This window comes from Alternaria arbusti (genome assembly GCF_024043155.1).
Source record: "Alternaria arbusti strain BMP 1465 chromosome Unknown scaffold_1, whole genome shotgun sequence".
Taxonomy (NCBI): domain Eukaryota; kingdom Fungi; phylum Ascomycota; class Dothideomycetes; order Pleosporales; family Pleosporaceae; genus Alternaria; species Alternaria arbusti.
In genome coordinates, this window is record NW_026249941.1 from 1,019,471 (window position 1) to 1,033,583 (window position 14,113).

General features: G+C 53.8%; 4 protein-coding genes across 4 annotated transcripts; 1 reads left to right on the forward strand and 3 right to left on the reverse strand.

Moving 5' to 3' along the window:
- Positions 1-1,645: 1,645 nt before the first annotated feature.
- Positions 1,646-3,372, forward strand: J4E86_000368 (uncharacterized protein; the record flags this gene model as incomplete). The annotated part of the gene is made up of 2 exons (XM_051440942.1): positions 1,646-1,785; positions 1,839-3,372. The coding sequence occupies 2 exons, from the start codon at positions 1,646-1,648 to the stop codon at positions 3,370-3,372; spliced, it is 1,674 nt and encodes a 557-aa protein (XP_051307113.1).
- Positions 3,373-4,096: 724 nt separating this feature from the next.
- On the reverse strand, positions 4,097-6,679 carry J4E86_000369 (uncharacterized protein; the record flags this gene model as incomplete). The annotated part of the gene is made up of 1 exon (XM_051440943.1): positions 4,097-6,679. The coding sequence occupies one exon, from the start codon at positions 6,677-6,679 to the stop codon at positions 4,097-4,099; it is 2,583 nt and encodes an 860-aa protein (XP_051307114.1).
- Positions 6,680-7,553: 874 nt separating this feature from the next.
- On the reverse strand, positions 7,554-11,191 carry J4E86_000370 (uncharacterized protein; the record flags this gene model as incomplete). The annotated part of the gene is made up of 3 exons (XM_051440944.1): positions 7,554-9,121; positions 9,167-10,948; positions 10,996-11,191. The coding sequence occupies 3 exons, from the start codon at positions 11,189-11,191 to the stop codon at positions 7,554-7,556; spliced, it is 3,546 nt and encodes a 1,181-aa protein (XP_051307115.1).
- Positions 11,192-13,148: 1,957 nt separating this feature from the next.
- J4E86_000371 (uncharacterized protein) lies at positions 13,149-14,074 on the reverse strand (the record flags this gene model as incomplete). Its single annotated transcript, XM_051440945.1, has 2 exons — positions 13,149-13,328; positions 13,382-14,074. 2 exons carry the CDS (start codon positions 14,072-14,074, stop codon positions 13,149-13,151), a joined length of 873 nt encoding a protein of 290 aa, XP_051307116.1.
- Between the last annotated feature and the right edge of the window lie 39 nt (positions 14,075-14,113).

A 14,113-nucleotide genomic window follows, 5' to 3' on the forward strand; every position in this document is an offset into this window, starting at 1 on the left:
GGAATCGTTACGTAAGTACACTACGGCTCGATTACGACAAGTGTTCTCAATCCGTTGTAGCTGACACTTGTCATGCAGCCGGCTCGGCACAGCTCATAAGTCCGCCGTTGTCTGGCTCCGCATTATCAGGATACACATCCACCACGGGTTCGCCTGGTGGCTCTGCGATATGCATGGGTAACATGGACCCAGAGATCGTTGGGATGGACTTCGTCTTGACGTATGAGCCCCCTGTTTTCTTTCCTCACTACGCCGTCACTAAACTCATAAGTATAGTCTCGAGTCTCCCTGTTTACCACATATCGATGTGGCTTCGCCCAATACTGGCAGCTCCGACACAGATACTTCTGCTTCGTCCGGCCACGCCTTGACGGTCTCAGCATGCCTCTTTCATCATCACCCTTCACCACCTGGGCAACGACAGTTCTCTCCTTCGACTTGGGAGGTGCCACAGGCTAGTATAGACCAGCTTTTGGCACTGTCTAGTTGTGTTCCGCTCCAAGACGGCGAAGTCACGCCAGTACAGGCGTGGGATTATATCCGGCGACAAGAGGGATTTGCGGGACTGGAGACATACAGGTGGGACAGCTTGAAAGAGAAATTGGTGGCATTGGTGCGGTGTTATGGCTTTGGCGGTGTGGTTGAAAGAGAAGCTTTTGAGAACGCGGTCTTTGAGGCTTTTGTGGTTGGGAGGGTGTTCTGAGGAAACGGGAGCATCTGGAATGATTCTCTCTTTGCGGAATACGAATCACAAAGACCGCAGATTGCGTACACCATTACGTCGGCTCTTTTTGCGCATGGAGATGTTAGTGCGATAGCGGCGAGGTGAGCGCTGCAGGGCCGCAGCTAGTTGCCGTGGTGAGGGTATTATTGTATTATTCCCGAACGCCCAGTCACCGCTGGCAAATGGCACGGAGGTCGTGTATACGATACCTATCTCTTTCCACTCAGTTGGCATTCCATCCGATCTTGTACAAGTCGCCGATAATAACAGCATTGTCAAAAAGGCCTGCTCCTTCTCTTTACTGTTTGGCGGACCTCGGCACTGAGGAGCCATCCTTGCATCATCCATCGTAACAAGCGAGATACGGATACGGGATCTGCGCGGCTGAGTGGTTCGGTTGTTGGCGGACCTCTGGACCTGCGTCGCGTGTCGCTTCCCCAACTCACGCAGCACGCAGCAACGGACAAGTCAAATGTCTGCCCGATTTTGAGCAGCACAGCGCGACGCCAACCAAGAATGAAGAAAACTGGGGACGACAAACCCCACTAAACGCTCCCGAAAAGCTTAGCCCTCGACTAATCGATAGATCGCCCAATCGACAGCCCCACACCAAACAACGACAGCAGCGTCATCAGCGCCTACGTCGCCACCTCGGGCCGGGCGACTTGTCAGCATAGCCACCCAAGAGATAGAAATAGTATAGTACCTGCAGCCAGCCCGTAACCCGTGAGACACGCGTCCCGGGCTTCCTAAATCCAAGGAAAACAATAACTCTCCGGCTGCCCCCGAAACACTGCGGTTCTTTGTTCATTATCCACTCACTCCGCAACCAAGCTTTTGCGCACTGCCTACCAAGCACTGCGCTGAGAAAGCTTCGAATACCCATTCATTCGTTACCTACATTCGCTATCGACAATCAGCATGGTAATGTGGAAGGGTATTGTTTCTGCTGCCGTGGCGGCGCTAGCCACCAGCGGGGCAAAGGCAGCCAGTTACGACGACATACCAGACATTGAGGTCTATGGCCAACATTTCTTCTACACAAACAATGGCTCGCAGTTGTGAGTACACGCCCATTCTGCCAGTCTAGAGCACGATACTGACAGCATCCAAGCTATCTGAAGGGTGTCGCATACCAGCAGAACTACTCTCCCAATGGCTCGACAAGCGCCGATACCAAATACACAGATCCATTAGCCGACGGCGACGCCTGCCGACGAGACATTCCCTACCTCAAGCAGATCTACACAAATGTCATCCGCGTATACGCTATCGATCCGACCCAAAACCACGATGACTGCATGGAGCAGCTGGCCAGCGCAGACATCTATGTCATCTCCGACCTGGGAGAGCCTGGCACGTCGATCGAATCGAACAACCCAGAGTGGGACGTCACGCTGTATCAGCGATACACAGGGGTTATCGACGCGCTGAGCAAATACAAGAACGTCATTGGCTTCTTTGCTGGCAACGAGAACGTCAGCAGCGACAACCAAACGGCTGCTGCCGGATTTGTCAAGGCTGCTGTCCGCGACACCAAGACGTATATCCAAAACCAAGACTACCGCAACACGCTAGGTGTGGGTTACGCGACTGCCGATGTGCCGTCGCGCAATGAGCTTGCGCACTACTTCGCATGCCAGCCCGGCGACTCAGGAAACAAGACGTCCATCGATTTCTGGGGCTACAACGTCTACTCATGGTGTGGCGACAGCAACTACGCTTCTTCTTCCTATGGCGAGCGCGTCGATTTCTTCTCCGACTACCCCGTCCCTGTCTTCTTCGCTGAATACGGATGCATCGAAGGTTTGGATGACGGACCCACCAGCCGTCCATTCACCGAAGTCGAGGTTCTATACGGCAACATGACTGACGTCTTCTCTGGAGGTATCGTCTACGAGTGGTTTATGGGTGAAAACGACTACGGACTCGTTTCGCTCGTTGACAACGGCGCCAGCGTATCACCCTACCCCGACTTCACATCTCTTCAGAGCCAGCTTGCCTCCGCCACTCCAACTATCACTCAGCGCTCTGAATACACACCCACGAACTCGGCGCCTGCCTGCCCCTCAGTCGGAGGATCATGGCTCGCGCAAGCCTCGCCACTGCCTCCCAACGTCAACCCCCAGCTTTGCGCTTGCATGGTCGACAGCCTGCAGTGCGTCTACAAATCCGACGATGACGACAAGTACGCCGACGACTTCAACTTCATCTGCGGCGAGAACGAAGATTACTGCAACGGCATTGCACGCAACTCCACAACCGGTGACTTCGGTGCTTACTCCGGCTGCGACCCCAAGGACCAACTTGCTTTCGTCGCAAACCAATACTACATTGGCCAGAAGAAGCGCGCAGATGCTTGCAGCTTCTCAGGCAGAGCTAGCATCCAGAGCGCAACCACTGCTGGCAACTGTGCCTCGCTACTGAGTGCTGCGGGCAACAAGGGCGATGGTAGTGTACCTGAGGCCACGGGCAAGGGTACTGCAGCTGTGAGTGGTGGCAGCGGTAGCGGTGGTGCAGCAAGCTCCAGTTCTGAGGGTGCTGCTCCCAGCGTCAACGCGCCTGGTTTCTTCCCCCACGGCGATCTAGTCATGGGCGCGTACGCTATTCTGGCTGCGGGAAGCTTACTCGGTATGCTTGTACTGTGAGTGAGCGAGGAGTGACCTGGTAGTGTAGTATTCTTGGATGATGTCAATGAGCATATGTGGCTAAGGTGGGGGATGTCTTCTGGCGTTTATCATTCAGTGATACACATGAGCAATGTAATTCAAATTCTTTCTATACTTCGATAACTGTACATGCTGCGTGTGTCAAGTCGAGGTTCACCTGGTCTATGAACATGAGCACGTTAACCCTATCAAAACCGTCTTGCATGATTCATTACAGTGTCATACCAAACTTTCAGTCACATGCGTATCACAATCATCGGAGATGTCAAGTTGCACCAACTCCAGATACATTCTATGATCTACGAGCTGGCCTTTTCTTCTTGTTTCTTTCTTTCTTCGTGTAACTACGCTGCAGTAGCGCAGTACATCTTTGTTCTTGCTGCAATGGCAGCGTCTCGTGCCTCGTTGCCGCTCTATACATTAGAGTGCCCAAGTGACCGTACGTACATAAAACCCTCAGAGATCAGACATATCACATCTGAAATCTGACGACATGCCAATCCTGTCCTTTCCAGGGAGATATCGCTGTAGAAAAGGGAAGGCCCAGACCCAAATATACAGCATCCCCGACGCCGACGCTACGCTTGAAGCCAAGAACTGACATTATAACATTCTGCTGAAATCAATGTAAAGTTGATGGTTTGTGAACCCCGAATACATCCAAGCTCGAAGATGAGCCCTTCAGCCGAGACTGTACAAGAAGCTAGTACATGTTGGGTGGCCCAGGACGACCTGGCTGCTGGCGTGGAGGTCCGCCGAATTGGCCGTCGAACATCATGCGTGGATCTTCACCACCTCGCATACCGGGCATTGGGGGGCCGCCATAGCCAGGAGGTGGGAAGTAGCCAGGTGGGCCCTGCATGCCATTACCACCGGGTCCTCCTGGTCCGCCTGGAAAGCCTAATCCGCGGATACTGCCACCGGGCGGAAAGCCAGGAGGATGACCAAGCGGTGTGTTGCCAGCTGAGAAGCTCGGTCCTCCAGGTCCCATTTGCTGAGGGTTGGGACCATTGAGGCCAGGTGGCTGGCGCATTGGACCGCCGAATCCTGGTGGTGGAGCGATGTTCGGCCGCTCTTGCGGTGTTGGCGGCATTCCTGGTTGACCTCGTCCGCCCATATATGGCATATCCGGTACAGGCTGCGAAGGTATACCCATATTGGTTGGCATGCGCGGGTCACCTCCTGTGTTACGGCGCTGGAGGCCCATGAGTGGATCTTCTGGGGTGGGATATCCCATTGGCATGCGCTGGTTCTTGGCTCGCATGGACTCCTGTTGTTGCTGTTGCTGTTGTTGTAGTCTTTGCATATGCTGAAGCTCCAATTGGCGATCGGCAGCCTCACGACGCAGCATCTCGTTCTCTGTGAACATACGAGGGTCTTCCATGAAACCTGGGGGCAGACCGCCACGACCCTTGGCCTGGTGTTGAGCAGGGTGCTGAGGCTGCTGTCTTGATTGCTCGAAGAAGGGCATGTTGTGAGCTTCCTGAGATGGGCGAGGCAAGTTGTGACCCTGTACCTGCGGTGGTGTAGCGCGAGAAGGTTGCTGCATCAAATTCAATAGGAAGTCACGCTCACGCTGCTTCGTGACTTGATCGCGTTGCGTATCCTCGCGCTGACGACTGTTCAACAAAGCTGCGAGATTTGCATCTTGCGGGGCGTTACGTTGCGGCGGGGGCTGGTGAGGATAGTGATCTTCTGGATGGCCAGAGTCAGGGCGTGGGGGTCTGAATTGTTCAGAAAGCGCATTCTCTGGCGACATGCTGTTGAAGCGCGATTGCTGTGAAGGTCGAGAATTCGGTGGACCGGCACGTGGAGCCAGAATGTGCTCCAATATGCTCTGCTGTTCGAGTGTCCTTGGAGGTGGTCTACCGTGCTGCAGATCCGGCGGCGGCGATTGCTGATGAAAGTCTAATGAGACGCCTCCACCCTGCCTCATACCGTTCGTTGGGGTTGGCATACTCGTAGGGGGTTGGGGTCCCGGGGAAGGCCCAGTGCTTACTTGACCAAGCATCTGGAGGATACGCTGGAAGCCTTCTTTGTCGGCGTTGGCTTCCATGGCAGGTGCTGGCGATGCAGGTGCCGGGGCCGGCATTTGGCTGGGCGCTTGCGATTCTTCAGGTTTCGCAAACATTGTCATAAACCTCGATTTCTTATCTGGCTTGGGTTTCGCCGAGATGGTCTCTGCTGGTGGGATCTCTGCCGACTTGTCTCTACCCCAGTTGCCGAAGAGGATTCCCTGTGTAGGTTCGGCCGCAGAAGGCGCGTGCAGGGGCGCAGTCAACATAGGCGGAGCGGTGATTGAGACAGCCGTAGATATTTCTGCGGGAACCTCTCTTGATTCCTCCTTTTCGCCAGCCGGGGTATCTTTAGCCCTCATTTGCTCCTTCCAGCGCTGGAAGTCCTCTTGTGTGCGAGGCTTGAACTCCTTCTTCTCCACTTTGGTGTCCATCCATTCTGGGTCTTCTTCACCACGGTTACCGCCCCTGTTCCATTCGCGGCCGTTGTCTCGCTCGCGATCTCGGTCTCGTTCGCGCCAACCGCCCTGGACGCCGGTCTTTGTACCCTCATCTTTATCGTCGCGACGACCCCAGCGCGGCTCGTTTCGCTCGCGATTGCCACGGCGTGGGGCTACGTCCATCTCGGGGTCCCCCTCGTGCTTGTCGCGGTTGCGATCGCCATTACGGTGGAAGCGCTCAAAGTCTTCTTGGCCCAGACTCTTGCGTCCTTTGACATTTGTCCAGCCCTCACCGTCCTCGCGTGGAACGCGACGGCCATTGGCGTAGCCCTTGTCCCGGTTCCGGTCGTTTTCGCGGTCCCGTGTCCACCGGTCGTTCTTTGGAAAGCGGTCGCCAACGTTGTCTCCGTCTGTAGAGGTGAAGCCTGTGCGTTCTTTTGTATCGCCTGCGCCCTTCGCTGGAGTGCGCGCCGAGAGGAAGGCTAGCTTTGGCGGACCGAGCACTGTCTCTTCGCCAGGTTCTACAAAAAGCGCGTCAATAGCGGCCTTGATACCCTGAACATCAGAAGACTTACGCATGCTCTGGCGCCGACCGAATTGGCCCATGGGGTTGATCAGCGGTCGCTGCTCATTTGGTGTAGCCCCTTCTCCGTCTCGAGCGGCCCGAGTGCGACGCATAGTTCCATTGTTGTTGGCGTGGGCATTGTTGGTGTTTTGGTCGGCAGGCACATCCATCCATTGCTGGATTGAAGGTAGCCCGTCCGGCTTCTTGACGAGGGGAGACTCTTTCAAAGCCAACAGGTCAGCCTCCGAATAGGTAGGCCCCCGCATTCTCGCGAGCTCAATGCAGCGCGGATGAGCAGGTGTGTGTGGGCTAGGCGAGGCTTGCTTTACTCAGGGACGAGAGGCAGACCGAGAAGCAGGCGGTGTAGTGTTTGGTTATTGGTGATGGGTGAGGAGGCCGTCCTGAAGCGGGCGGGTGGTGAATCGCTTGACTCGCTTGCAATTGAACAGTGCCCGCTCTGCAGCCCTTACGAGTACTAAATATGCGGCCTCGATGACGGTTGCGCTTTGAAGAGACGTGTACGATGGTGTGATGCTGAGCGGTGGCAATGTGAAAGTTGAGCAGACGCGTGCGTGTCGCAATTCGTTGAAGGAGGTGAGGGAGCTCGAGGTGGGATGCAACGTGGTAGGGGTGTGCGGCGACAGAAAGCGGAGAAGAAACGGTTGCGAGCTCACTGCTGACAGCAGAACAGCAAGGTTGGGGTGCAAATGTCTTGGAGAGCTCTGGGATACTTGGGGGTAGGCAGCGGGTGTGCGGTTGATAGCGCAGATGTTTGTTGTGGTTTTGAGTCCAGGTCGCGAGCGGTGCGGGCCTCTTCGAGAGAGCCCTGGGAGATGCGCGCCAAGAAGTGCTGCGGGAACGAGTGCCTAGCAGGTGCGTCATATTAGGGTCCAGCACATGTAACTTCAGCCTGCACTTTCGCTGAAGCCGCATCTTTACAGTAATCACGACATGATTGCGCATGGGAATCAGCCCATATCGCGTGATGGTGGCAGCCTTGATTTCTTGCCAGGCAATCGCGCCACAAATGACCTTCAGATGACCTCTAGATTAGGAAGTCGCAAACAACGCCCTGCAATGCTTCGGAGTGGCTTCCCCAACGCCGCATACGGTTTACAGACATGTACAAAACTACAAAACTCAGACCTTGCATAGCGAAGCGATCGTTTCGCCTAGGCTGTCACTGCTCCATGCAGCTACCTTCTCCCGGTCGCACGTGTCGTAGACACGCCCGGCCAGTGTCCTCAGAGCGCGATGTCGCGGATCATGGCCATCAAGCATCATCTGTATCCACGGGATAAGCCCGCACCTCGTGATGAGCGTCGTACTGCCTTCCACATGTGTTGCTCGCAGCAGTAGCTTCACGATCTTGTCCTTTGCCGACGCAGGACATGATCGGGAGCCGTAATGAGTCAACAGCTGCTCAAATATGTTGCTCCTCCTAAACAGTTCCATATCTGCAGGTGTCCGCAGACTGTCCAGAAGATAGTCGAAGTACCAGTCCACTTCCTTGTGGTAGGTGGTGTCGTCGTCTGGTTGACTGGCAACGATGCGATGCCAAAAGAAGCGCAGTAATGAATGGACATCCCAGGCGGGGGATGCCGTAAGGAAGTTGTTCACTGTGCTGAAGAGCGTGTGTGTGGGATCCGCTACAATGCCAGCACAACGAGCGGCTAATACACCTCCAACGTAGGGAAAAGCTTCAGCACCTGCCGGATCCACCGACTCCAAGACCTCGCAGAGGAGAAGGTAGAGTTGCTGAAGATCCCAGTCCGGAGTGAGTCCCTGCTGTCCAGTAGCTGTGTCGTCTGCTTCAGCATTGTTACGACTGCTTGTCATAATAGTCGCAATGACACGTCGAATGTTGCTGATGGCTTGTATGCGGATCTCGGGGTGCTCGGAGCAAAGGCACAAAAGTAGTTCTCCAATGTCTCCATCATCAATTGCTTCACTCAGCTCTTTCTTCCTCCAACGTGTGAGTCCAGTGTGCTTCTTGTCTTCGACGGGTGGCCTTTCAAGATCGACGGCAGACCTGAGCTTGGCATGCTGCTCAGCCTCTTCCGAAGGCCTTGGAACCGGCGATGTCGATGATCTATCTGAGCCGCTGAAGTCTGCCCCGGTTGCCAGCTTCAAGGCCTCCTTCGCTCTTTCTTTGCCCATTTTCCACAAGAAGGCATCCTTCAGCACCTCTTTGTATGCTACATTCGCTGATTCTACCAGTGCGTCGCGTACGTGTTCCAGTGCTGTCTCGTCTTCGCCAATTAGCTTGAGGAGATACAGCAGTCTCGACAGCCACTGAGCAATGGTATCCGCCGTGTTATTTGTGGCGGTCTCCCCCCCTTTAAAGGGCCATTGTTCTACTAGTGTCATGAGCAAGTTACTGAATGGTCCAAGCCCAGTTGTAGATTGCGCAGTGCGACCACACATGACATCTAAATCATCAAAGTACTTGATAGGCACCTTGGTGAACCGCGCACAGCAGTCGTCCAGGAACTCGAGGACGTCGGTAGAAGGTGTCACTGATCCAGAGGTTGATCCCAAACTAGCAATCAGTGCATCGAGCGCGTCGGGCGAAGTCTTGGTCTGCAACATTTCCTGGTCATTCAAGATGTCGCTCAGGAGAGACCTAATGCCTGTATACAGTTCGCTCTCTTTCGATGTCACCAGAAGCTTGAGAAGTGTTACAAATGGCGAGTATTGAAGTGATTCTGCAAAGTCAGTAAGGGCAGTCCAAAGAAGAAGAGATAACGTACTTTGCTTTTGCCACCAACGCATAGCTGGTGAAAGTTTTGCCATCTGTATCCAGTGTTCTAGCTCCATGATACGGAAAACCTTGTCTTCGGGCGAAGCTGTGGGCTTATCGACCTCTACCAATGCGTTACACAACGGTAGCGAAACATCAAATTTCTCTTGTAGCGCAATTTGGGGTGTGGCTTCATAGTAAAGCCGCAGCAGCCTGGTGATCGATTCCCGCTTCATGTCTTTCAGACCAGGTTTCTTCAGTGCCAAAAAGACTGTGCGGATCGGCGGGCAACGTCTGCTGACCTCTGAAACTAAGCGCTTGGCTGCTTGCTCCCACTGTTTCGAGGATCTGGTGGCACTGGCATTGTTGAGCTCCTGGAGGACGGCCTGTAACTTCTGGAGCGCTACGATTAGAACTCGGATGGCGAACAGCTGGATGAGGTCGGAGTTGTGGTTGAGACATTTAGTGAGCACTTGCTGATTCAGAGGCTGTGGAAGGATGCTGTTCATAAGGACAGGTACCGGCGGTGGATGGTCGCGGAAGTTCCTTTTCGCGCCGAAGTATTTGGGCACAGGGAGCTGGATAGCTTGATACAAGAACGCGGAGTATCCTATCCATGTCGAAGTAAGCTTTGGATCGTAACTGAAGTCGCGTCGTTTGACAAAGTAGTCTGCTACAAGCTCAGGACAGGCTCGAAAGATGTCGACGACAAGCTCTTGGTGAAAGGTATTTGCGTATGGCCTCTGGCTCTGGATGAACTCTGAAAGAATGATGTTCCGCACTTTAACAGTCTTGCTGTAGTTGTCAACTGATTCCAGGCCCAGATCGTTGCCATAGTCAGCTGCATCGTCCAGCTCGCCTTCGTCGTCATCAAAAGTAGACGGGTAGAAGCCCTGTGTTGGTAGCATGACACCATAAGCAGGGTCGGTGCAAACTAAGCGAAGGAAATCGTGAGCGAGCTGATCGGGTGCTTTCTGTCCTTCGGAAAGAGCGCCTTCCTCCACCTCATAGCTGTACAGACTGGCTATACGCGAGAGTGCCTTGCCGTTCAAAATTCTACTCTTGGTGTGCCTTGCAATAGTCTTGTCTTGAAAAACATGGCTTGTGAATACATCGAGGATTTCGTAGATAAGGAACGGCGGGTCCGCGCGGATGTGATCGAAGACGGCACGGACGACGTTGGTGTTGGAGAGTATTTCGCTCTTTGCCCGCTCGTCCTGATACCTCAAATGCATGAGAAGATACCTGATGGCCGTAGTGCGAATGCTGGGTTTCTTGACATGGTCTGCCGCCGACTGCTCTCTTCCGAGATTGATGTTCCTTCCAAGTATCTTCGGCTCGAGCGTAAAGTCTCTCTTGGCGTATACGGCCCTCGCATGCGCACCTTCATTGAACCGAGTAAGCTCTGTGAGCAGTCGCAATGCCGGCGCGATAACGCTCTCCTCCTTGGGTGCCGCTGAGGTACTTCGGACGAAACGACGAGCGACCGATGGCTGCAGCAGAGTCTTGGCCAGCAGAGTGCCGTACTCGAGGAAATCGCCATGGGTCGCAAAAACCTTGAACAGGAGCGCGAGCACAGCTGTTACCTGGGAGACAACGGCGCTGTAGTTGGTTTCGACAGCATGGTCCCACCCGTGAATCAGGTTCTGCAGGAACGTCTTTTCCTTCTCATCTTGGCCTCTTCCTTTCTGTGTGTCCAGGTATTCACGGAGAATGGCTCGCTTGCGGGGCACGTCGTGCTCATCGGTCAGGTAGAGGATCGAATCGAGGAATCGCTTGAAAGTACTTAGGCCTAATTATGTCAGCCGTTGATCATATATAGCATCTGGTTGCACCTACCACTTCGGAAGCCGCCTGAGGAGCTCTGGTCGAAGTACAGCGCATTCTGTAAGTCGCGCCCAGACGTGATATCCTCGGCGGCGCCATTCGGTCGTGGTGAGTTGCGCTCGTGGGTGTCGTCAAATCGCTGACGCTTCGAGTCGCGGTCAGAGTGCGCACTCTTGGTATTGGCCTCGAAAGCTGACCTTTTGCCCATGTCTCATATCCTGTCGCAAACACGGTCGCATGTGTTCGACCTCAAAAAAGTTCTGGAAGTTCTCAGCGGGAGCATGCAGGGATTAACGCGCTAGCCAGGGTCAATGCGCGCTCCCAATCGGCCAACGTCAGTCATCACTCCGCAATCCACATCTCCCACATTTCCAGCACCTCACCTTTGTCTCCTTGCAACACTGCAACATCGCCCAGCATTTGAAACACGTATCCGTCCGTGGTACTTGGCTATTTGGTGTCTTAAAACACCGCGAGGACGAGTCTGTGACGTTCTCCGGATGTCTCAGAGCCTAGAGCGAGGCAAACATGACCTCTCTTTGTGGCCACGGTAAGGGACATGTTGCAGGCTGCTCTCCATACAGACCTGAACAAGATTCTTCAAGACGCTGGTATGACAACGCATAGATTTGATGGCTTCAGTCAAGCCAGACTACTACTAATACATGTCAATCGACCGCGTCGACTTCCAATCTTTCTCACCCACTGGAAACTGTCACCAGCAAACATCCACCCAGAAACGCGCGCTCTGCAACTGTCTACCTCCAAAAAGACTACCTATTCGCGATCAACCCTTGGGCTATAAACTTCAACTCCAACGCAGCTCTTGAGCGGCAATAAAGCGAAAAGAAAAGGTCATACCCACCGAAGACAAAAGGGCAAATAGAAATAAGGGCCGCAACCAGTCTCGAACCAGCACCAAACTCAAGCCAGAGAAAAGGGCAAAAATAAACCTAGGTACGAGAGGTATCTGCTGGAACCATGCGCCCGCGGCATGATCAGCTACTTCACAGAGGCGAGAAAACTGGGACAAGCATCTGGAGGAGTGAGTCTTTGCCATCGCCCTCACAAGCCCGTCGGAATGCCATTTTTTGCTCATTCGGAAATTCCTCAATGTTGCAGTTTAAATAGGCAGGGAGGGGACAGATGAGCTTGTGAAGGCAGAGCGATACTGCGAGCGCAAGTGCTTGTTTGTGGGGTTAAGGCAGACAGCAGTAGGTGAGAGTGCGCAGTGCCAGATGCAGTGGAGAGTCACCTTCACCTCGAACTTCAACCTGATGGCAAAGCGCATGATGCGAAAGCGGAAGCTCCTCTAGTCGAAAGGCTCTCACAACTAGTATCTTAAGAAGTGCCGAAGGACTCCGTATTGATATGAGGACATGCTTTCTATAGTTAGCAAATGGACTCTCATCTGACAAGCTTTCTAGGCAGCAGCGAGACTCAACCACACCGCGCAACCTAGATTTATGATCCAAGAGTCTCCTACCTGAGTAGAATTTACTGCGAATTTTGTAGCAATCGAGTTTATTTCATAGTGAGAGTTGATGTCAGCCACACGCGCTTCAGTTGCCAACCAGAGCTCTGGCATATAGTTCGGCGTTTTAATCGAACTTAACACATGCAGCAGCACACCACACACTTCCATTGTTCTTTCGATTGTTTTATTGTATTTGTTATATCATCTACTTGTTCCGAAGCAAAACCATCCATCTTCTCTTCCAATTACAAGATCCTAGGGTGACAATACCAAGATGCGACCGTTACTCTATTGGGCAAACAGGAGGGCTCAACGTGTTTCTTCTAATGGTGATGGGGGACGGGACAAAGACCACGTTCATGATGGTATTGACCAAGGCTGGAAAATGCAGATATACAAGGAAAGAGCAAATGACACAAACGCCAAATATGCCGCAATGTCGCGATACCATGCAGATGATTTGAGCGATGGGAGATGATGTCGTCATAATGGCCCGAAGCCCTGCGCAACGAGCAAAGTATGGTCCGAGATTATAACGCCGTATAAAGTTTTGGTTGTATGTTTGCCGCTAAACGAGAAAATCCGGGGTATCATGCAGCGACGTGAAAAGGGAAATAAGAGGTCAAGGAAAGAGCGAAAACGGGACAATTGGTGGGTTTGGAAAATTGATTTGTGCGTGTTTTTGGCATTATCGTTTTAAAGGCTTGTGGTACTTTGAGCCGGAGCTTATCGAGTTGTTCTTCTCGCGAATCTGTATGGTCGGGGGTGGTTCTTGGTTCTTGACGGACAGGATGGCGGAGATGGCGAGAGTGATGAGTGTGAGAAGCTCTGCGGAGGCTGCGCCAATGGCGGTGTAGAATGCGACGCCCTGGGGGATTTGTTAGCGGCATGGAGTTGGACTCGGAAGGGGCGCTGTCTTACCTGCTCTTCACAGACGGCGCGGTATTGGTAGCGGCCGTTGGTCAAGACATTCGCGTTGGTGCACGAGTATCTTCCCAAGCTAGCCTTGCTAGCCTTGTCCAAGAGGTTGAAGACGACCAGCGCTGTGATCCACATGATGACGCCAAAGCTGCCAGCGACAATGCGGTAGACGTCGCGCGAGCGGAAGGGCCGGCGGAAGGAGCGCTTGAAGGAGAGGGTGAGGATGGCGACCGAGGCGAGGAAGTTGCCGGCGGCAATGGCGAAGAGGATAATGGTCGGCGCCAGGTTGGTATGGGCAGGCCAGACCATGGGCAGTTCTCCTTTGCGCAGGTCGATGTAGCGATTGCCGCGGTAGATCTCAAACGTGTGCATGAGCATGCAGACGACTGCGCCGCTCAGGACAATGATGAGCAGGCGGAGACATGACCGGACCCGACTGAGCCAATGCGCCCGCGACGAGATGGCGAGCTCGAGAGGCATTGGCAACCTCTTGAACCTGGAGTCGCCGTGGTCCTCGGCCTTGGGGTACGAAGAGGAGGAGCCGACGAGGCGCGCGAAGTTGTAGGGAGTTGGCGGGGGCGGCGACGCAGCGGAGGGTAGGGTGGTGGTCGTATTGCAAGTCTGGGCAGAGCTAGCTAGACAGGTCGTCGTGGTGGATGTGGAGGGATTGGACGCGAAATAAGCTCTGGCCATGATCTTGGGAGAGGTGTCGGCACAGGCGTGGCTGCTGGG